Source organism: Anguilla rostrata, unplaced genomic scaffold (genome assembly GCF_018555375.3).
Source record: "Anguilla rostrata isolate EN2019 unplaced genomic scaffold, ASM1855537v3 scaf1011, whole genome shotgun sequence".
Classification (NCBI taxonomy): Eukaryota; Metazoa; Chordata; class Actinopteri; order Anguilliformes; family Anguillidae; genus Anguilla; species Anguilla rostrata.
This window is the reverse complement of record NW_026986362.1, coordinates 1-24893: the sequence shown is the minus strand read 5'-3', so window position 1 is coordinate 24893 and position 24893 is coordinate 1. Positions and strand designations below refer to the sequence as shown.

The 24893-nt window shown below is 40.9% G+C and overlaps 1 protein-coding gene across 4 annotated transcripts in view; it reads right to left on the bottom strand.

Moving 5' to 3' along the window:
- Positions 1 to 24691, bottom strand: part of LOC135247001 (NACHT, LRR and PYD domains-containing protein 3-like) — a 37484-nt gene extending 12793 nt beyond the window's left edge. For 2 of the 4 annotated variants that reach the window (XM_064320286.1, XM_064320287.1), the window contains exons 1-5: positions 24559 to 24691; positions 24033 to 24102; positions 22862 to 22900; positions 19740 to 20046; positions 15107 to 16895 (exon numbers count right to left, since the gene is read on the bottom strand). In XM_064320286.1, coding sequence (XP_064176356.1) covers positions 15107 to 16895; positions 19740 to 20046; positions 22862 to 22900; positions 24033 to 24102; positions 24559 to 24623 — 2270 coding nt within the window. In that variant the 5' untranslated portion in view covers positions 24624 to 24691. Of the gene's footprint in view, positions 1 to 12171; positions 12346 to 15106; positions 16896 to 19739; positions 20047 to 22861; positions 22901 to 24032; positions 24103 to 24558 lie in introns of all 4 variants that reach the window. The other 2 variants (XM_064320284.1, XM_064320285.1) reach the window with 2 other exon arrangements.
- Positions 24692 to 24893: the final 202 nt, after the last annotated feature.

Below are 24893 nucleotides of genomic sequence, written 5' to 3'. Positions count from 1 at the left end.
TCCATTATATCCTACGATTCCTCTACATTCCTATTTGCACTATCTACAGGCACTATGCTGGAGATTCTGGGTCAGCCTATAAGAGAATAAAGCAGAGACCAGGGTGGTACTACTGGCCTTTAAAGATGGTACATTTACTGCCTGCCCTAGTCACCCAACATAGAAACACAAACATTTAATTCATAACCAAACATATCCCTCCCAAACCAAACTTGACATAATTTTAATCATGACATTGAGAAGAAGTGTTATCCTATGAAGCGGCTTAATAGTAAAATAGTTTTTTTTTTTTTTAAAAGGGGTATAGATAAGACTCTCCTTTGTTTTCTTCTAGTAATCAGTAATTAATTATGCATAGACCAGGAAGAGAACACATGGCAGGGATTCAAACAACATTTGTTCTTATAATTAAAACTTACAATTAAAAGCAAGGAATGTTTTTTCTTCACAAACAGTTTGGCAATTACAGCAATAACTTGAATTAATTCACCAAACTGAGTTTGTGAAGAAAAGGTATGAAATGCATTTACTAGTCCAAGTCCAAGTTAAGGACAAATGTTGATTGAATACAGGCTATGAAGTGTTGTCTTGTTAAGCAGACATGAGCCTTTGGTCTTGTGTCTCAGCTTTGTCTTTCTTCTCAGCTGTGTGTCTTTGGCTTTGATCAGTTTTAATGTGGGAGAGACAAGCTGTTTTTTGGTTTTGTCTTTCATTCGTTTCTTTCACGATTATCTTTTACTTCCTTTCCAGGACTGTCTAATATCGTTTTTGTTCATGTAGTTGAGACTGTGTTATTAAATTTTATATTTAATTGGACCCTATTTTCTCAGTCAAGGCACAACTGTCAAACACTAACAGCGATGAAAGGCGCTGGTGAATTTGGGTATTTCAGTCATTTCTTGACTTCAGGCACTAGCGCAACTGTGGCACAGTTATAAGAGGCTGGCTCAAGAAGAATAAATGGTTCTGTGGGTGTGGTTGGGTTTCATTATTGCCAATCAGATCACCCCATTTATTTCCCTTTAGGAAACACAGCCATATGCTAATGTCACCATGGCTGAAGAGCAAGCATGTTGTGATCATCTCTACTGAAGGGAGGAGAGTTTTCTCTAGCATAACTATAATTCTGTATAACACTAAATTCCTAGGCCTTGCAGCAGGGCCCCTCCGTCTCCAGGCACCGAACCTCCCAAGGACAACAAGAAGTTAAAAATATTGTATGTATGTGTGTGTGTGTGTCTAAGTGTGTCTGGTTTTCTTTAACTCTGTCTCTTATGTAAGCTCTGGAGAGCTTGGCTTTCCTACTTATCCTCCCCCTGCCATCCTGCCAGGGAGGAACCAGCTATGACACCATGCTGCCCAGGACTCTGAAAGCAACCGATCGATAAAGACCAAACTATTATATCTGATATAAAGCTTGTTTATGTAACACTGAAGACTAAGAGGTCACCGTGTGCTTATTCAGTATTCATGCTATATGACTAGACACAGCCAAACATTTACTTCGTTAAACCTTACAATATGCATATGTATTAACCATGTACCAATCAGAATTATGTATGTTATTGTTAACCACTTTTTGCTAATAAAAGCAGGGAATGCCCCTGCTTATCTATCTTGTGTGTAGGTTCCGGACTCTTTCTGCAGAAATAAATCCTATTTCTTACATGGATATACCTCGCCGTGCTGGTTATTCTAAGGGGAGAATTTTCTCTGCCCAACATTATGAACAATTACAACCATTATGAGGACCTCTACAAACCAATGAAGATGAAACTGAATAGTTTAGATTCATTATTTTGTTAATATTTAAACAAAAACCATGTATTTTCTGCTCATAGGCCAGTGCTAAGAGGTATAATAAATGGTTCTGTTCCCAAGAACAGTTCCGCAGGGAGAATATTCCCAGACTGGCCAGGAGCAGGAGGCAGCTGGCAGAGACAGCCTCCAGTCGGCCTCTCCATCCTGCTGCTGCCGCTACTGTTTCAGCTTGGCAGGCATCGAGCTTGTGCACCAGAGGACAGGAATGAAGCATGTTGTCTGGATTTACTATAGCTTTTTTGTTTCCTTGCTGTCAATTTTTGTTTCATAAATAAATAAACAAAAAAATTATTTACTTCAACTAAGTGTCATTCATTTCAGACATGCACTTGATAAGATGAATGTACACTCACTAGTGAAAGGGCTCCACAGCCAACCAGTCCCTACTCTCTCGTGCACTCTGTTCTCTGTAATCTCTGTAGCAATCATCACATGCGACTCTGCTTCTCTCCGTATGAAAGTCCTGTAATGTATCCTCTGTGAGGGTCTATGTCACATCCATGGCATATGGTTATGTAGTGTAGAACACAGCACACCACAAACAATGCACTGACTTTCTGAGGGCTGTACAGTGATGTTCCACCCAGTCCATCCAACATTCTAAAATGCATTTTCAACATTCCATAGGCCCACTCAATCATTGACCTAGCCCAGCCAAACACATGATTAAAAGCAAGTTTCCAGTGCGTTCTGGGCTCATTGTAAACACTCATAAAAAAAACAAGTTTTCAACATACAAAAATGCCAAGTTACTCAAAAGTATTGATATCAAAATGACGCCAAGTTACGGTACTACAAACAATATACACTATCTTGCCTCACCGAAATTAAATAAGATGTATTCCAAAGCAATGCTACCCAATATTTCCTCAGTTCTTTCAAGTCACTTGGCCCTGTGTGTATAAGCATGCACTACATGGAGAGGCCAAACGTGTGGATGGCTCTCTCACAGTCAAGATTGATTGAATAGGCGTGTATATGTCCAATTTGTATTGGTATGTATGTATTTCACTGCCCAGCCTTTCTGTTGCGTGAATGATAGTATGTTTCTTGGTATAAATGTCTGTTCATAAATGTGAATGTAACATGGTGCGAGGGAAATGTCCCCATGGGGATAAAGAAGTTCTCTATGTATGTACGTACAATATGTATTTTACATGCAGTATTTATTGTACGTAGCAAATATACAATAACTTGTACATGTACTCAAATTCAGTTCAGAAGCAAGTATGCTTCCTGTAGTTACTCAGCAGCAGTTTTGTACATTAATTTCTTTGATCTTACACAAAGTTTGCAAGACATTGTAAAATGGTAAGATTACAAAACACAGGGCAAGGTGACTTGAAAGAACTGAGGAAATATTGGGTAGCATTGCTTTGGAATACATCTTATTTAATTTCGGTGAGGCAAGATAGCGTATATTGTTTGTAGTACCGTAACTTGGCGTCATTTTGATATCAATACTTTTGAGTAACTTGGCATTTTTGTACGTTGAAAACGTGTTTTTTATGAGATCATTTCTTTTTGCAAAGCGTTTTATTATGAGAGTGAGAAATGCGAAGTGACCCTGTAAGAAACGGTTGTGGATTATGGCTATGGTTGTGTGAATCTGTCTGATGAGCGTGTACCGTTCAGCAGTTTCGGTTTGCTATATATATAAAAACAGTGGCTGTGAGAAAGGATGCAGTGGCGTAAGCGTAAACGCATCAGAAACGCAGATGGAATATGGTATGTACTCACGGATTTGACGTCCATCCAACGAGCCTTGACGGGCAAAATAATCAACACGCCCGTAGAATTATAATCAACACGCCCGTAGAATTATAACTCCCTTGGTCGCAACTTGTGTAGCCTTCTGTCCTGCTCCTTTGTCTGTTATTTCGTGGAGAGGCACTTTTAGTGTTTGTAAGGTCTATAAGGCATTTTGATAGGCTTATCTGCAGGTAGGAATCCTCTTCGCTGTTTTGCTAAACTAGAACCGGAAAACATGATAGTGGAGAATAGGAGCAGACGCATATGTCCCAGCAGGCTTTGCATACGAGAGAATAACAACAGTGTGAGAGAAATTAAAATGAAATTACGAAATTCCGTAGTTGAAACAATATGTTTTTAGCAGAATGGGCATGTAGGTGAAGGTTGACATGATCACGGAGTATAGTGCGAAGTAAATGGAGTGACCATGAGCAAGTTGATATTCCTTATCAAACGGTATATATAACAGTCGGTATTGAATATTAGTTGTTGAAGTGGGGGGTTAAATAACATCGCACACGTTATTTGCCTGTATTGTAATCTATTGCACTCATGAGTTTTTGTCATGTTCAGTGCTTGTAGTTATACTTATGAGAGAATCATGATTTTAAATGTAATGTTTTAATGCGGAGTTGCAGAACGTACATACGTAGTAATTGTGTGTAGCCTATGTGACTAGATAGAGAACAGGGCGGGGTAACATGAATGTAGAAACGTGGCGTTTGCTGATATTAAGGTTTTGTACGGTAGCCAAGTGAAGAAATATAGTTAGTAGAAATGGCACAGTGGTGAACTGGTGTAACTTTTTAATAAAAGGAATACATTTGCGTCATGAAATGCATATGGGTGGCCGTGAGTGAGTTTTGGTAAAGCAAATACAAGCGTAAGAAAACGTTAGAGTAAAAGAGGAAATGATCTGCCTGAGAGCGAGTCGGGATTCAAGCCTCAAACCGGAGGTTTACCAATCTGTGACTTCGTTAGTGAAGCACCATGCCATAGCTATGCAATGCGTGAAATATCATTAGCGAACCTGCCGGTGGTTTTAAAGAAGAACACAAGCCAGTAAGCACAGAAGAGCTTCCGTTGAATCCATATGGCTTAGCAATATTGTAGCCGGTCAATAACTGAACGTACAGACGGTAAGTCATAATGCATATATCTTAGCAATATTGTAGCCGGTTAATAACTGAACGGTGAACGGCGGGTAGATATGGTGCAAAGCAATAATTGAAAAGTAGTAGACAATTATTAGTGAGGGTCGAAGCAAGTTAAAGAAACGTGTTCCTAACTGGGCTTGAACATACGACCCCGTGTTCTCAAGCCTGTAACCTTACCTACTAGGCCACGGACCGATTAGCTGGTCAAACTCTGGAGTTGCAGAATGTACATAAGTAGTAATTGTTTGTAGCCTATGTGGCTAGATAGAGAACAGAGCGAGGTAACATGAATGTAGAAATAGAAACGTGGCGTTTGCTGATATGAAAGTTTTGTACGGTAGCCAAGTGAAGAAATATAGTTAGTAGAAATGGCACAGTGGTGAACTGGTGTAACTTTTTAATAAAAGGAATATTTGCCGGGATGAAACCTTACCCACTAGGCCACGGACCGATTAGCTGTTCAAACTGCGGAGTTGCAGAATGTACATAAGTAGTAATTGTCTGTAGCCTATGTGGCTAGATAGAGAACAGAGCGAGGTAACATGAATGTAGAAATAGAAACGTGGCGTTTGCTGATATGAAAGTTTTGTACGGTAGCCAAGTGAAGAAATATAGTTAGTAGAAATGGCACAGTGGTGAACTGGTGTAACTTTTTAATAAAAGGAATATTTGCCGGGATGAAACCTTACCCACTAGGCCACGGACCGATTAGCTGTTCAAACTGCGGAGTTGCAGAATGTACATAAGTAGTAATTGTCTGTAGCCTATGTGGCTAGATAGAGAACAGAGCGAGGTAACATGAATGTAGAAATAGAAACGTGGCGTTTGCTGATATGAAAGTTTTGTACGGTAGCCAAGTGAAGAAATATAGTTAGTAGAAATGGCACAGTGGTGAACTGGTGTAACTTTTTAATAAAAGGAATACATTTGCCGTGATGAAATGCATATGGGTGGTCGTGAGTGAGTTTTGGTAAAGCTAATATAGGCGTAAGAAAACGTTAGTGTAAAAGAGGAAATGATCTGCCTGAGGGCGAGTCGGGATTCCAGCCTCAAGCCGGAGGTTTACCAGTCTGTGACTTCGTTAGTGCAGCACCATGCCATAGCTATGCAATGCGTGAAATATCATTAGCGAACCTGCCGGTGGTTTTAAAGAAGAACACAAGCCAGTAAGCACAGAAGATCTTCCGTTGAATTCATGTGGCTTAGCAATATTGTAGCCGGTTAATAACTGAACGTACAGACGGTAAGTCATAATGCATATGGCTTAGCAATATTGTAGCCGGTTAACTGAACGGTGAACGGCGGGTAAATATGGTGCAAAAGCAATAATTGATAAGTAGGCTAGTAGACAATTATTAGTGAGGGTTGAAGCAGGTTAAAGCCTAGCTGGGCTTGAACCTACGACCTCGTGTTCCCAAGACTGTAACCTTACCCACTAGGCCACAGGCGAACTAGCTGTTTTAATGGGAAATGTTTCAGAGTAAAAATGTATGGGTATTTTGCTTGTGTATGCGCGTTTTTGATTGGGTCGTGTAGGTGCAGATTTGGCTGGTGTCAGTGAAATGACCAATGGGGAGACATGTTGTTAGTGGGATAGGCGGCAGGAAAAATAAGAATGAGAAGAAGAAGAAAGAGAAGAAGAAGAAGGAGAAAACGCAAAATCCCCTTAGTTTGGGGCTTTATTGTGTGGACATGTGAAGTTGTTTATGAATTCTGTCTGTTAAAATGGGGTCAGAATGTACAGAATTTAATGTTTTTAAGGGCTGAGTGTCTGTGGCTGTTGTGGTTATTTCTGTGGGGAACCCTGAAAAGTGCCAAACTCTCGGTGCTGTATAGGTATGGGGCATGCCCCCGCCAAGGCGTAACTTGGCGGGATGGCATACCTGCCATCCCAATAAACGCAACAGAAACGTAGGTGAAATATGGCATGTATGTACTCATGGATTTGATGGCTATCCAACAAGCCTTGATTGAGAAAAGACTCAGCAAGCCCGTAGAATTAGAGCTGCCTAGGTCGCAACTTGTGTACGATACTTTCCTGCTCCGTCGCCTGTTACTTCGTGGAGATGCACTTTCAGTGTTTGTAAGGTTTATAAGGCATTTTGATAGGCTTATCTGCAGGTGGGAATCCTGTTCGCTGTTTTGCTAAACTAGAACCGGAAAACTTGATAGTGGAGAATAGGAGCAGACGCATATGTCCCAGTAGGCTTTGCATATGAGAGAATAACAACAGTGTGAGAGAAATTAAAATGAAATTACGAAATTCCGTAGTTGAAACAATATGTTTTTAGCAGAATGGGCATGTAGGTGAAGGTTGACATGATCACGGAGTATAGTGCGAAGTAAATGGAGTGACCATGAGCAAGTTGATATTCCTTATCAAACGGTATATATAACAGTCGGTATTGAATATTAGTTGTTGAAGTGGGGGGTTAAATAACATCGCACACGTTATTTGCCTGTATTGTAATCTATTGCACTCATGAGTTTTTGTCATGTTCAGTGCTTGTAGTTATACTTATGAGAGAATCATGATTTTAAATGTAATGTTTTAATGCGGAGTTGCAGAACGTACATACGTAGTAATTGTGTGTAGCCTATGTGACTAGATAGAGAACAGGGCGGGGTAACATGAATGTAGAAACGTGGCGTTTGCTGATATTAAGGTTTTGTACGGTAGCCAAGTGAAGAAATATAGTTAGTAGAAATGGCACAGTGGTGAACTGGTGTAACTTTTTAATAAAAGGAATACATTTGCGTCATGAAATGCATATGGGTGGCCGTGAGTGAGTTTTGGTAAAGCAAATACAAGCGTAAGAAAACGTTAGAGTAAAAGAGGAAATGATCTGCCTGAGAGCGAGTCGGGATTCAAGCCTCAAACCGGAGGTTTACCAATCTGTGACTTCGTTAGTGAAGCACCATGCCATAGCTATGCAATGCGTGAAATATCATTAGCGAACCTGCCGGTGGTTTTAAAGAAGAACACAAGCCAGTAAGCACAGAAGAGCTTCCGTTGAATCCATATGGCTTAGCAATATTGTAGCCGGTCAATAACTGAACGTACAGACGGTAAGTCATAATGCATATATCTTAGCAATATTGTAGCCGGTTAATAACTGAACGGTGAACGGCGGGTAGATATGGTGCAAAGCAATAATTGAAAAGTAGTAGACAATTATTAGTGAGGGTCGAAGCAAGTTAAAGAAACGTGTTCCTAACTGGGCTTGAACATACGACCCCGTGTTCTCAAGCCTGTAACCTTACCTACTAGGCCACGGACCGATTAGCTGGTCAAACTCTGGAGTTGCAGAATGTACATAAGTAGTAATTGTTTGTAGCCTATGTGGCTAGATAGAGAACAGAGCGAGGTAACATGAATGTAGAAATAGAAACGTGGCGTTTGCTGATATGAAAGTTTTGTACGGTAGCCAAGTGAAGAAATATAGTTAGTAGAAATGGCACAGTGGTGAACTGGTGTAACTTTTTAATAAAAGGAATATTTGCCGGGATGAAACCTTACCCACTAGGCCACGGACCGATTAGCTGTTCAAACTGCGGAGTTGCAGAATGTACATAAGTAGTAATTGTCTGTAGCCTATGTGGCTAGATAGAGAACAGAGCGAGGTAACATGAATGTAGAAATAGAAACGTGGCGTTTGCTGATATGAAAGTTTTGTACGGTAGCCAAGTGAAGAAATATAGTTAGTAGAAATGGCACAGTGGTGAACTGGTGTAACTTTTTAATAAAAGGAATACATTTGCCGTGATGAAATGCATATGGGTGGTCGTGAGTGAGTTTTGGTAAAGCTAATATAGGCGTAAGAAAACGTTAGTGTAAAAGAGGAAATGATCTGCCTGAGGGCGAGTCGGGATTCCAGCCTCAAGCCGGAGGTTTACCAGTCTGTGACTTCGTTAGTGCAGCACCATGCCATAGCTATGCAATGCGTGAAATATCATTAGCGAACCTGCCGGTGGTTTTAAAGAAGAACACAAGCCAGTAAGCACAGAAGATCTTCCGTTGAATTCATGTGGCTTAGCAATATTGTAGCCGGTTAATAACTGAACGTACAGACGGTAAGTCATAATGCATATGGCTTAGCAATATTGTAGCCGGTTAACTGAACGGTGAACGGCGGGTAAATATGGTGCAAAAGCAATAATTGATAAGTAGGCTAGTAGACAATTATTAGTGAGGGTTGAAGCAGGTTAAAGCCTAGCTGGGCTTGAACCTACGACCTCGTGTTCCCAAGACTGTAACCTTACCCACTAGGCCACAGGCGAACTAGCTGTTTTAATGGGAAATGTTTCAGAGTAAAAATGTATGGGTATTTTGCTTGTGTATGCGCGTTTTTGATTGGGTCGTGTAGGTGCAGATTTGGCTGGTGTCAGTGAAATGACCAATGGGGAGACATGTTGTTAGTGGGATAGGCGGCAGGAAAAATAAGAATGAGAAGAAGAAGAAAGAGAAGAAGAAGAAGGAGAAAACGCAAAATCCCCTTAGTTTGGGGCTTTATTGTGTGGACATGTGAAGTTGTTTATGAATTCTGTCTGTTAAAATGGGGTCAGAATGTACAGAATTTAATGTTTTTAAGGGCTGAGTGTCTGTGGCTGTTGTGGTTATTTCTGTGGGGAACCCTGAAAAGTGCCAAACTCTCGGTGCTGTATAGGTATGGGGCATGCCCCCGCCAAGGCGTAACTTGGCGGGATGGCATACCTGCCATCCCAATAAACGCAACAGAAACGTAGGTGAAATATGGCATGTATGTACTCATGGATTTGATGGCTATCCAACAAGCCTTGATTGAGAAAAGACTCAGCAAGCCCGTAGAATTAGAGCTGCCTAGGTCGCAACTTGTGTACGATACTTTCCTGCTCCGTCGCCTGTTACTTCGTGGAGATGCACTTTCAGTGTTTGTAAGGTTTATAAGGCATTTTGATAGGCTTATCTGCAGGTGGGAATCCTGTTCGCTGTTTTGCTAAACTAGAACCGGAAAACTTGATAGTGGAGAATAGGAGCAGACGCATATGTCCCAGTAGGCTTTGCATATGAGAAAATGACAAGAGTGAGAGAGAAATTAGGATGAAATGATGAAGTTGCGTAGTTGAAACAATATGTTTTTAGCAGAATGGGCATGTAGGTGAAGGTTGACATGATCACAGACTATAGTGCAGAGTAAATAAAGTGACCATGAGCGTGCTTAGTTTCCTTTTGGAATGGTATATATAACAGTCGGTATAGAAGTATTAAGTAATGTGTGAAGTGGATTACACGAATGTGCTTTTTTGATGTTTAGTACTAGTAGTTATATTTATGAATGAGTCATGGTTTTAAATGTAATGTTTTAATGGGGAGTTGCAGAACGTACATACGTAGTAATTGTTTGTATGAGTGGCCGTGAGTGAGTTTTGGTAAAGAAAATATAAAAGCGTAAGAAAACGTTAGTGTAAAAGAGGAAATTCTGCCTGAGGGCGAGGCGGGATTCAATCCTTCAACCGGAGGTTTACCAGGCTGTGACTTTGTTAGTGCAGCACCATGGCATAGCTATGCAATATCATTAGCAAACCTGTCCGTGGTTTTAAAGAAGAACACAGGCCAGTAAGCACAAAAGAGCTCCCATTGAATCCATATGGCTTTGCAATATTGTAGCCGGTTAATAACTGAAGGTGCAGACGGTACGTCATAATACAGTGTATACGTTCCGTGAACCGCGGGTAGATATGGTGCAAAAGCAATAATTGAGAAATAGTAGACAATTATTAGTGAGAGTAAAAGCAGGTTAAAGAAACATGTCCCTTGCTGGGTTTGTATCTACAACCCCATGTTCCCCAGACTGGTACCTTACCCACTAGGCCACAGACAGATTAGCTGTTCAAAATGGAAATGTTTCAGAATAAAAAGGTATGGGTATTTTGCGTGTGTATGCAAGTTTTTGATTGGGTCGTGAGGGTGAGGATTTGGCTGGTGTCTGTAAAATGTCCAATGGGGAGACATGTTGTTAGTGGGATAGGCGGCAGGAAAAATAAGAATGAGAAGGAGAAAAACGCAAAATCCCCTTAGTTTGGGGCTTTATTGTGTGGACATGTGAAGTTGTTTATGAAATCTGTCTGTTGAAATGGGGTCAGAATGTACAGAATTTAATGTTTTTAAGGGCTGAGTGTCTGTGGCTGTTGTGGCTATTTCTGTGGGGAACCCTGAAAAGTGCCAAACTCTCGGTGCTGTATAGGTATGGGGCATGCCCCCGCCAAGGCGTAACTTGGCGGAATGGCATACCTGCCATCCCAATCCCAATCCCAATCTGAGGGGTGTATAGCCGGTCTCCCACCTGTCTCATTCAAGTAGCTTACACAATTAACTCCACTGCCCAAATAGCTGGCATTGGACTGCATAACTGAATACAGCTTTCCTTTAAAATAGTTCAACTGAAATAAACAAAATATTTCTTGTATCTGTGTTATGTGTTTATGGACTCACATGTGTGGCACAGTTATAATGCCAAAATAGCACGAGTTAAAACCTGGTATGGTTGGTTCAACTGCAAACGCATTATTCAACACCAAACTGACACAGTGCCGAATGTTTCTATTGGCACATCCCCGATTGCACCAACAAACCCATGTTGACACAACCAGATTAACATTACATTACATTACAGGCAGTTAGCAGACGCTCTTATCCAGAGCGACGTACAACAATTAACCACAGACCATAAAACTAATTGTCATGGTTGAGGAGGGTGGGACGCAATTGCGGACCAAGGGGATCTAAAAGTGAACCCTGAGGGATAACCACCAAATCGCTGAGCGATAGAAAGGAAAGGGGAAAAACCAAATAAAGAGCGAAGTAATCGCTCTCTCCACTCACTGAAACTTCTGTCAGCGGGCTCAGAAAACTAAAAGAAATGAAACACCGCCGCAGCGTAGCTGCCCAAAAAGAAAACCCCCACTAGAAAAAACAGAGTGGGGTCACTTACAAAAGAAAAAGGATATTCGCAGCCTGGCGGGTAGAAAACAAAAAGAAAACTAAAGAGACGAGGGCAAAATGTCCTCCACAGCGCAGAGAGATAAACAACTCGAGAAGAAACTAAACGGTGATCAAATCAGGCAGATAGGATCAACACGGTAACTTCTGCCGATTCTCACACCCCTACACACTAAGAGTCTGACAAACAATGAGTCTGCGCTGAACCCCAGAAATCAGGGGCTACATATAGGCCTCCTACACCTGACCCTCATCAGGGACAATTAGCTCAGACAAATACCTGTGAGGTGCCATCACCTCACCATAGTACTCACACACCTGCCCCTCGTCAGGGTCAATTAACCCGCAGAAATCATAGAGAGAGGTGCCACCACCTCACACTAATAACCCTGGTGAAAGTGAAAAATATGACACAAGCAATTCCAGGTGTGTTAAGATTACACAGTACACAGCACTACTCACCCCAGTCTCTGTAGTCTACAGTTTGGACTCCTCAGTCCAGCACAGAGCAGTTCCACTCCTGAATCTCCCAGGTTATTGTAACTGAGGCCCAGATCTCTCAGGGGTGAGTTTGATGACTGGAGAGCTGAGGCCACAATATTACAGCACTTCTGTGTGAGTTCACAGTTGTTCAGTCTGCAAAGAAGAGTTAATATATTATAGTATTATTATATTAGGTATACATGAAGCATGTATCTGATATGGGAAATGTGCCAATGATAGTGTTCAGCAATGAGGAGTGAAATTGAGGATTTTAAGGTTGATGATGCTCTGAGGAAGATGTCTGTGCTACACTCTCCAACTGCAGTATTTTGAAGAGCAAGCATGTTGTGATCATCTCTACTGAAGGGAGGAGAGTTTTCTCTAGTATAACTAGAAGTCTGTACAACACGAAATTCCTAGGCCTTGCAGCAGGGCCCCTCCGTCTCCAGGCACCAAACCTCCCAAGGACAACAAGAAGTTAAAAATATTGTCTGTATGTGTGTGTGTGTGTGTGTGTCTATGTGTGTGTCTGGTTTTCTTTAACTCTGTCTCTTATGTAAGCTCTGGAGAGCTTGGCTTTCCTACTTATCCTCCCCCTGCCATCCTGCCAGGGAGGAACCGGCTATGACACCATGCTGCCCAGGACTCTGAAAGCAACCGATCGATAAAGACCAAACTATTATATCTAATATAAAGCTTGTTTATGTAACACTGAAGACTAAGAGGTCACCGTGTGCTTATTCAGTATTCATGCTATATAACTAGACACAGCCAAACATTTACTTTGTGAAAGCTTACGATATGCATATGTATTAACCATGTACCAATCAGAATTATGTATGTTATTGTTAACCACTTTTTGCTAATTAAAGCAGGGACCGGACTTGTCCATCTTGTTGTTTGTGCCAATCAGATGTAGAATTATGTATGTTATTGTTAACCACTTTTTGCTAATTAAAGCAGGGACCGGACTTGTCCATCTTGTTGTTTGTGCCAATCAGATGTAGAATTATGTATGTTATTGTTAAAACACTTTTTGCTTTTGAAAGCAGGGACTGCCCCTGCTTTCTTCAGTTCAGGCTTATCCATCGTGTTGTGTGTAGGTTCCGGACTCTTTCTGCAGAAATAAATCCTATTTCTTACATGGATATACCTCGCCGTGCTGGTTATTCTACGGGGAGAATTTTCTCTGCCCAACATTATGAACAATTAAAACCATTATGAGGACCTCTACAAACCAATGAAGATGAAACTGAATAGTTTAGATTCATTATTTTGTTAATATTTAAACAAAAACAGTGTATTTTCTGTTCATATGCCAGTGCTAAGAGGCATAATAAATGGTTGTGTTCCCAAGAACAGTTCCGCAGGGAGAATATTCCCAGACTGGCCAGGAGCAGGAGGCAGCTGGCAGAGACAGCCTCCAGTCGGCCTCTCCATCCTGCTGCTGCCGCTACTGTTTCAGCTAGGCAGGCATCGCGCTTGTGCACCAGAGGACAGGAATGAAGCATTTTGTCTGGATTTACTATAGCTTTTTTGTTTCTTTGCTGTCAATTTTTGTTTCATACCACTATTTAAAATAAACAAAAAAATTATTTACTTCAACTAAGTGTCATTCATTTCAGACATGCACTTGATAAGATGAATGAACACTCACTAGTGAAACGGCTCCACAGGCAACCAGTCCCTGCTCTCTCATGCACTCTGTGCTCTGTAATATCTGTAGTGATTGTCACATGCGACTCTGCTTCTCTGCGTATGAAAGTCCTGTAATGTGTCCTCTGTGAGGTCTATGTCACATCCATGGCATATGGCTATGTAGTGTAGAACACAGCACACCACAAAGAATGCACTGACTTTCTGAGGGCTGTACAGTGATGTTCCACCCGGTCCATCCAACATTCTAAAATGCATTTTCAACATTCCATAGGTCCACTCAATCATTGACCTAGCCCAGCCAAACACATGATTAAAAGCAAGTTTCCACTGCGTTCTGGGCTCATTGTAAACACTATCCGAGGGGTGTAAAGCCGGTCTCCCACCTGTCTCATTCAAGTAGTTTACACAATTAACTCCACTGCCCAAATAGCCAGCATTGGACTGCATAACGGAATACAGCTTTCCTTTAAAATAGTTCAACTGAAATAAACAAAATATTTCTTGTATCTGTGTTATGTGTTTATGGACTCACATGTGTGGCACAGTTATGATGCCAAAATAGCACAAGTTAAAACCTGGTATGGGTTGGTTTAACTGCAAACGCATTATTCAACACCAAACTAACACAGTGCCGAATGTTTCTATTGGCACATCCCCGATTGCACCAACAAACCCATGTTGACACAACCAGATTAACATTACATTACATTACAGGCAGTTAGCAGACGCTCTTATCCAGAGCGACGTACAACAATTAACCACAGACCATAAGACTAAGAACCCTGGTGAAAGTGAAAAATATGACACAAACAATTCCAGGTGTGTTTGTGCCTGTGCTGTCACCAAAATAGGGCACCTTTTCTTCTTGTAACTTAATATAGCATCTCTTCATTTTAATCTGCTTGAATTATATGTTCTGATAAAGGTTGATTTATCAGATAACTCTGATATCAATAAACTCCTTATTTATTTCACAATTTCTATCTTTGCAAATAATTAGTAAATGTATTAAATAAGTAAATAGTAATAGTAAATTAAATTAAATATATGATAAGTGATGAGGTTTTGCATTTGATGCTTCTTATGTTCTGGATATAAAACATCAAATGAGGGCACTAGTTAAAACATCTTGATTCAGAAATCTTATTTTTTAACCAAATTTTCACTTGCCTTGATTGCACTTTATTCTTACTAGAAATTGAAAGTGGGGAACGATGTGGTCAATCATCTACATTATTAATGACATAATACTCACATGGCCTTCCTGCAGTTCCTGACTACAGGTACCAGTCTCTGATGACCTGCTGCTAATATTTTGTAGGTCTTCAAGTCAAACTCATCCAGGATCTCCTCTGACATCAGTAACACAAAGGCCAGAGCTGAACACTGGTCTGGTTCCAGCTCTTTTTCAGAAAGTTTTCCTGATCTCAGGGAATTCTGGATTTCCTGCACTAGGTAGTTGTCATTCAGTTCATTGAGACAGTGGAACAGATTGATGGTCCTATCTGCTGAAGACTCTTCTCTGATCCTGTCCTTAATGTACTGGACTGTTTTCTCAATGCTCTCTGATCTGCTTCCTGTCTCCGTCAATATTCCTCCTAAGAGCGACTGAATGGACTCCAGAGAGAGGCCAAGAAGGAATCGGAGGAAAAGGTCCAGGTGTCCATTCTTACTCTCTAAGGCCTGATCCACTGCACTCCTGTGTAACTCAGACAGCTGCACTCTGTCACTGTGAGGTTTTGATTCTTCTGCTCTGAGTACATTTCTGTTCTCATTTACACATGAATGAAACACAAACAAGGCAGCCAGATACTCCTGAATGCTCAGATGCACAAAGCAGTAGACCTTCTCCTGATACAACCCACACTCCTCTTTAAAGATCTCTGTGCACACCCCAGAGTACACTGAAGCTTCACTAACATCAATGCTACTCTCTCTCAGGTCCTCTTCATAGAATATCAGATTGCCCTTTTCCAGCTGTCGAAAAGCCAGCTTCCCCAGTTTCAGGATGATTTCTGTATCTGATGCTGACATATTCTTTGAGTCTGCCTCATCAGTGCCATGATACTTCTGATTCTTCACATTAGTCTGAATGAGCAGGAAGTACGTGTACATTTCAGTCAGAGTTTTGGGCAGATCTCCACTCTCTGTTTCACCCAACATTGTCTCCAGAACAGTAGCAGAAATCCAGCAAAAGACTGGTATGTGACACATGATGTAGAGACTCCTGGATGACTTTATGTGTGAGATAATACTGCTGGCCAGGTTCTGATCTCTGATTCTCTTCCTGAAGTACTCCTCCTTCTGTGGGTCATTGAACCCTCGTACCTCTGTCACCTGGTGGACACACTCAGGAGGGATCTGATTGGCTGCTGCTGGTCGGGAGGTGATCCAGAGGAGAGCAGAGGGAAGCAGATTCCCCTTAATGAGGTTGGTCAGCAGCACATCCACTGATGATGACTCTGTTACATCATGGCAGATCTCTTTGCTTTGGAAATCTAGAGGAAGTCGACACTCATCCAGACCATCAAAGATCAACACCACTTTGACTTCATCACCTTCAACACTTTTGATCTCTTTCACTTGTGGAAAGTAGTGCTGCAGAAGATGCATTAGACTGAATGCTTTTTCCTTCTTCAAATTCAGATCTCGGAAAGGAAGAGTGAAGATGAAATCAATGTCCTGATTGGCTTTTCCTTCTGCCCAGTCCAGAATGAACTTCTGTACAGAGACGGTTTTCCCAATGCCAGCGATGCCCTTTGTAAGCACAGTTCTGGGTTTCTCTTGTCCAGGTAAAGGCTTAAAGATGTCATTGCAGAGGATTGCAGTCTCCTGTGTGGTTTGTCTCTTGGATGCTGTCTCAATCTGTCTGACCTCGTGTTCATTATTAACCCCCCCACTTCCCCCCTCTGTGATGTAGAGCTCTGTATAGATATCATTCAAAAGGGTTTGGTTGCCCTGCTTTGCTAAACCTTCAAATATGCATTCAAACTGCTTCTTCAGATGAGTTTTCAGTTCCTGCTGGGCTCTTTTTATGGATTCATCTGAAAAGAGGAAATATGATAAATAACTGTTTAAAATAAGATTAAAATTTCCCTTTCAATTAACAGATTTTAAGAAGAAACAATCAATAAAAATATTAATGCACTCAGTGTTCACAGTATTTTACACATACAGTATCATAGTGTTACATACTTCTATCAGTATGTTACACACCTCACACAGTAATACACGCCTTTATCACAGTGTGTAACACACCCCTCACACAGTATTACATACATTCCATCCTTGAAATTGAATTTCTTGCTGCACGAGCATCAGTGTCACTGTCACTCTCGCTATAATCGTTTTTGATTGAATGAACACAAATGGGTTTTTTTTTCATTATGGTGAAAAGGAGAACACACTTTTTCGATTCTGAGTTCCCAACCTACTGCCAGTGTCTGATGATGTGTAGCTATCCCTCCAACAAGAGTGACTAGCTGCATGGAAGAGGGAAGCTAATTTTTGGAATCATATTAAAGAAAACTGCTGTTATTTTCTGGCAAGTTAACAATTTATATGTTGCTATTTGATTATAGCTGAAACATTTCTGACATTGAACATGAAAAATGAACTGTAAAAATATGTTTTCTGAAAAATCGACAAAACGGGATTGACCAGGGTCTTACACAGGTTTTATATTGCAGACTTACAATATGACAAGAGAGTTAGGGATCGGATCCATAAAATACTTGAATGGCGACTACGCTGACCACTATCCTAAAGTATGGTACCCGATACCAGGCCACTATTAGCTGGGGCTTTATTTTTCCCAAATAGCGTCCGAATGATATCTCAAAGCCACAGAGCTCAGCGTTTCTCTAAAGATGGCCAGTCACCCCGAAATACAACGCAGTGTGACATCAAGTACAATTTCTCAATGCAGAATGATGGAAGCTGTGTCTGAGGAAAAAACATAGATAAAAAGTTACAGTCTGCTGCCTCCTACTGTCGGAACCCCGCAAGTAGCCTATTTCCCTCTGGCTGGCAGAACCTCTGCCGTAGAGGCAAATGCATCAAATGAAACCCTAAATCACTGTATTGAAAACGCAGGTGCCAGACCAGGTATCATTTAACATAGGTTAATAGGACATAGGAAAAATGATTTCATGAATCAAAACATAGTACCCATTCTTACTCTTACAAACTGCATAAACCCCACCACCCCTACCTAAGGGACAGTGAAGCCAATTAAACTGAAAAAATGCTTTTATGATTAAAAAATTGTTTCTCATCTTGGTTATTAACTACTGTATTCAATGAACCCCTAATGGAAAAAAAATAAACATAATGCTAGCCTAAAATGTTTTGATTTTTTTTTGTTTGTTAATATTTTTTCTTTCCTCTTTAGCTGTATGTTTGTTTGCATAAGCTTAGGTAAAGAAAAGAAAAAACCGAAAAGCTTCCAGGGGTGTAATACATCTTCAGCCATTATGCTTTATTCAAACTTCCACAAGTTTTATTTTGTAAAGACAAGCTCCTGCACATGAGCTGGGGGCAGTCTGCATTGGGGACACACAACATCCCTTGCTATACTGAAAGTTGCTTGAAACACTCGTTGGGGGGCAGGTCAGATATTTTAGAGTCACATGAGCCAGTGCTGGGTGTGTCATTAGCCAACAACCTGTAATAATTTAACTCTAGTAAGGCCTTGTTGTTTTACTGCGTACTACCGCTTACAAAACCGTACACTGCAAAACTATTTTCTTGAAATAAAGTACACAACTGAATCAATTTTAACATTTGCATTTCTAACTTTTAGCGGTTTTGTTATATAGGCTAAGGGAAAATGTATCGAGGCATATTACAGGAACACTGAGAAAAGCGCTAAAATGTGCATGACAAAACGCAAAACAGAAAAAGTAGTTGAAGAAATGCAAAGTGCAATATGCACCATCACTCTCCTCTTATCAATTCCTCAGAGAACGCGCAGCTTTAGTGATTTGCTGGAACCGCACACACACAAATCGGATATATTTCACTCAGTTGTCATGTAGCTATTTTATTCAGTTTATTCAAAGTCTCAGTTTCAGAGAAAACACAAAAATATATCGATGGAAGTGGATAGCACTTTGTCGAGGTCTGGCTTATCCGTCTCTCTCTCTCTCTTTTCTGGTATTTCATAATCGTTTAATGTTTTGTTGTATGTCTTCTGTTTTGTAATTTAGAAGTAGTGAGCTTGCATTCAATAAGGAATGTATGATTTCAACGCATTAATCTATTTGACTGCTTTGTAGTAAATTCAATTAGCTAATCGTAAAACCCTTGTTTTGACTTGTTGGTTGATTCCTTCAGTTTTCTGTAGACTGACCGATCAATGAATTTGGCGAATTAACTGATAATTAATAAATAGGGTAGGATAAAGGGGTCATCATATTCTTGGTTTGCACATCTGCAGGCGCACAAGTAGAACTCAAACACCCCATTGCAGGGTCATGCTTTTGCTTTTGGAACGAGCTTCTTTACAGCGTGGGACACCCGGAAGTCCTTATAATCTAATACTTTTATACTGACTGCTGAGTTTGATTCCTGGATACAAACTCAGGGCAATCTGTCTGCTGGGACAGTGGTCTAGTTACTGGTTTTTGAGCAAAAGATTTAAACCCCCCTCAAGGACATTTAATCTTGTTTATTTACTTGTCCCCGTAATCACTGCTTGAGGCAATATTTTAATAAATGTAAATGCCTTTGTATACATGTTATTTGTGGCATTTTGTATATGTAATATTGTCAATGTAAAACACTATTATGAAAGTGTAGATGCTATAAATCATTGTTAGATTTGCTATCTAAACTCAGTTCAGAATTCTAATGGACACACAGTAGCAGTGAGGGAAAACTCTTACTGTGCTGTTCATCTCTCTCCAGTGAGTCGGCAAGATCCGTCTGCTTCATTCTCCTCAGGATGTGGAGTGTGATCTTCAGAGACCTCTCACTGCCACAGGTCTCCAGCATCTTCTCAACTATGTACAGGGCCTCAGGATCCTCCTGCTCTCTCTTGAACAATTTCTTCATACGTGTCATAAACTTATCCAGCACAGTCGAATCTTCAGGCAAACTCGTAAAGCATTCTGGGAAATCCTGTCTCAGGTGGCTCTTAAACCGTTTCAACTTGTTATCCTTCATTAACTTCATCAGAGTGCGCAGGAGAGACTGAAACAAACACATGAAGAGGTGTGCTGTATCAGAGTGAAATAAACACACAAAGAGGTGTGCTGTATCAGTGTGAAATAAACACATGAAGAGGTGTGCTGTATCCGTGTGAAATAAACACATGAAGAGGTATGCCGTATCAGTGTGTGAAATAAACACATGAAGACATGTGCTGTATCAGTGTGAAATAAACACATGAAGAGGTGTGCTGCATCACAATAATAAATGAACATGTAAGAGGGAAATCAAACTGGGACCCAGAAAAGGCTGGCATTTGAATGAACCTGCAGGCTGAGACTCATCACTGGACTTCAAAGAACCTAGAGCCGTGTGATAAAATAATAAGTTACTCGGATTTCCTCGGGATGAGCAGGCCATTGGGCCTCTGGAATGTTGCCCTCTGGACACACCTAAGATAAGGGGAACTGGTCTCTTTGTCTATGGTTGTGGGGGTGTGTGTTGGGGGTCATTAAGACAATCACCAGGCCTCTGGAATGTTGCCATCTGGACACAACTAAGATAAGGGGAACTGGTCTCTTTGTCTATGGTTGTGGGGGTATGTGTTGGCTGCCATTAAGGGTCATTAAGATCACCCGGCCTCTGGCAAGATGGTGGGGCAACTGCGCTTAACAGTACCACCCACAGTGCCCTTATGTGGGCCCCTCTGCCATTACACTTTTTATTTCTTTTCTGGATCTGGACTTTAAACCATCTGTTTATCCTATTTACAAACCCCGGAAAACCGTACAAACCATACACATGTTTTCATTATATTATTGTATTATGCCTTATGTAATAATAACATGGATTGCATGTACAATGGTTAAACAAAAGGGTATTTTCATGACAACTGCACCATAATATTACATCCACTTGACATATTTCATTCAACCAATTGAATGAAATATGTTTCATACCAAATAGAATTTAATAAAACATAGTTACCGAAACTCAGGAAAAAACTAACACAATGGAATGTCCTCTCTGGTAATCATCTCCTTTTCCCCATTTCCCCACCAATTGTTTTAACAGCAGCCTCCAAAGGGTGGGGGCCGAAATTCGAGATTTATGATTCGGCCAGGTTAATTTATGGTAATGCCGCCAGATCAAACGTGGGATTTGGCATAAAAGGAAGGGAGACAATCCTGTCGAGGAAGATCGTAACCGACTTCCCCACATTGCACATACTCTGTGCTCTGTGTGTAGATAGACAAGGAAGATTGTAATTGACTTCCCACATTGCACATACTCTGTGCTCTGTGTGTAGCTAGACAAGGAAGATCGTAATCGACTTCCCGCACTACACAGACTCTGTGTTGTGTGTGTAGATGCACAAAGAAGATCGTAAACGACTTCCCCACGTTGCACATACTCTGTGTTTTGTGTGTAGATAGACAAGGAAGATTGTAATTGACTTCCCACATTGCACATACTCTGTGCTCTGTGTGTAGCTAGACAAGGAAGATCGTAATCGACTTCCCGCACTACACAGACTCTGTGTTGTGTGTGTAGCTGGACAAGGAAGATCGTAAACGACTTCCCCACGTTGCGCATAATCTGTGCTCTGTGTGTAGATAGACAAGGAAGATCGCGATCGACTTCCCACACCGCGCAGACTTTGATTTTGTGTGTAGCTAAACAGGCTGGGTAAGAACTTTTTACTCTGTATTTATGTTTTTTAAACCTTATAATTGATTTTGAATTTGAAGCTAATGACCTACCTGCCTGTTCAATAAATTCTTCTTATTTTTAACTTGCGTGGTCTTCATGACTCTAATTCATTTTATCTTCTTTTCAGCCGAAATTCCGCTTAAATACTCAGGGGGACAATTATGACTAGGACCTACTGATCAGGGGTCTAGTACAGCGAACGTCTTTAGTGGGGTTTTCAAGTTAGATAGGCGACCACGATCTGCCCGCTAACGGGATTGGTGGTATTGGTTCTGGTGTTTTGACTTAAGAGGACCCTTGGGCGTTATACGCCGGTTCTTGTCAAATTCGCCTGAAGGAGCCCGATAGATACGCACCGTCCTGGGCTCATAACTATCGATGCACTATCCATGAAAGGAAGGCATGTATTATGGTGGTCAGCCTCCTACCCTCTGGATTCTTCACCGAACTGAGATTTAACAATAGTGCTAAACCCGGGAGCATATATTGAGGAATGATGGCACAAGATAGAGTCGAGTGTAATCACTCCCAAGTTCCACGTATAGTTAAACCCAAATTTTAAATTATAATTCAATATGGAGTCAGATCATCATGAGGGTAAAACCTAGTAACTGTTACGCTTACTTGCTGTGGTTATGGATATATTTGATGTGTTGTTCTGCGCATTTGTGAATATTCTGATGCTCCCATTGGATTATTGACAGTCCGGCGACAGATTAGATATATCTCTGATGACAGCATAGCCCCGTTTGCGAACGGAGAGTAACCAGAATGCTACTGATCCGTTTCAGGCCAGTTTTAAGCGGGATATGAAGCAACGCCTTCATATCTAACCCGTGGGAACGGAACCAGTGCATTCTTAATTATAATTGTGCCCTGTTCTTACGAACAGAGGAAAAATAACTAACATCTCCGTTTTGACTCACACCAGCCAAAGGAAAACATGCGGTGCCTTCCCCTCCAGCTACAAACCCTCATTGGTCTAGCTGTGAGGTGTTTACAAACACATGACAAATAAATAGGTCATAATACATGTGAACCGTAACATTGACATTTTGTGATGTGACTTGTATGGTTACACATGTATTTGCAGATTATCCTGGATAAAGACATGACTACTTTATATTGGCCAACTCAGTCATACCTGCAGTCTTCTGGGGGAATCCCACTCCTGGAGGGGTGGCTGTTAGGGGACAATGGCTATCCGTTAAAGACATGGCTGAAGATAATATAATAGAGTGCGTGAATAGTCATTCAATCGAAAACTCACAAAACCATGCACTGTAGCCCAATAGAGAGGACATTTGGAATGCTGAAAATGCACTTCAGATGTTTGCATAAGTCAGGTGGAACTTTACAATACAGTCCCCAGAAGGCCTGAATATTGTTTGTGTCGTGTTGTGTGTTGTATAACGTTGCCAAAGTCATGGATGTCTCAGACATAAATGAGGACACATTATAGGACTTTAGAAGGCGGGATGCTGAACTGTATGTGCTGATGCACATTAATGAACCGAGATACCCCAGCAGCACGGGCGAGGAGGAATCAGCTGGCAGAAGAGCCGCTTCATCTACAGCCTGTTATGCAGACAGAATGGTTCATTTGATTTAAAAAATCCACAACATTGCCCAGCGAATACTGCATTTATTTCAACATTTTGAATCACCTTTTTATGATTTATTTTCAAATATGTTCTGCGGGATTCACTGAGCATGATGGTCGTTTTTTAGATCTCCGAATTTTAATGGACTCGCACAGAAACAGATCTTTTATGATGGAGGTAAATCTGTTTTATCTAAGACTTTTAAAATCCACCATTATATTATCAATCCACCAAGGTGCAAGTGCAGATGGCTTTTATAAGGAATGTGAGATGATATGCTGATTGGTTTAACACATGTTTATGCCCAGGACGCACCTATAAATTAAGACAGTAGGATCAGCCCATTGGAACCTTGTGCCTTACATTGCGCTCAAATAATCCACTGTTAAACGAGTATAAGTGGGTTTGGACACAACCTAAATGCACTTGTACCATGCACTTTAGACCATGCGCTAAGATCATTAAAATAGAGCATTTTTTATTGCATTTTTTAAATGTTTAAGTAAAAAGCTGGTTTATTGTGTTCATATGTTATTCCACTTTAGATGGTCATGAATAATATAAAAAAGGTGCAATATGTTATTAATGTTAAGGGCAATGTTAGGCACTTAGTAAACATTATCCTTACACTAAATTATATAGGCATTATATATACTCAAATGGATTTACTGCACAAATAAAACACATAACTAATTAAAAAAGATCTCATACCTTTTTTGCGGAAGATAATTTATCTGAACTCTTCTCTTCAAAAGAGCTGGACTTTAGTGACTGCTGGATCCTGTGAACAAAACATGGAGACAGAGCTTCCAGTTAAACTCATCCTCTTACTGCAGCTCTAACTCACTGCACATGGAGACAGCTTCCAGTTAATCTCATCCTTTTACTGCAGCTCTAACTCAGTGCACATGGAGACAGCTTCCAGTTAAACTCATCCTCTTACTGCAGCTCTAACTCACAGCACATGGAGACAGAGCTTCCAGTTAAACTCATCCTCTTACTGCAGCTCTAACTCACAGCACATGGAGACAGAGCTTCCAGTTAAACTCATCCTCTTACTGCAGCTCTAACTCACAGCACATGGAGACAGAGCTTCCAGTTAAACTCATCCTCTTACTGCAGCTCTTAGTTACTGCAGATCTGAATGTTGTATAAGACAGCTCACCTGCAACTGAATGGTGCCAGTAACATTGAAGTATGATTAAAAAGTAGTGTCAATTTGAACCTCTTTAATTACCTTTGATCACCTGTGAAATCTCCTCTGAACTTGATTGGACGATCCATTGATTTTTCACTCTTCATAGACAGACAGCTGGGTACAGGTGATCCTGCTCTTTCTACCTGGACCCTGTGAACAAAACATGAAGACAGAGCTTCCAGTTAAACTCATCCTCTTACTGCAGCTCTAACTCACTGCACATGGAGACAGCTTCCAGTTAATCTCATCCTTTTACTGCAGCTCTAACTCACTGCACATGGAGACAGCTTCCAGTTAAACTCATCCTCTTACTGCAGCTCTAACTCACAGCACATGGAGACAGAGCTTCTAGTTAAACTCATCCTCTTACTGCA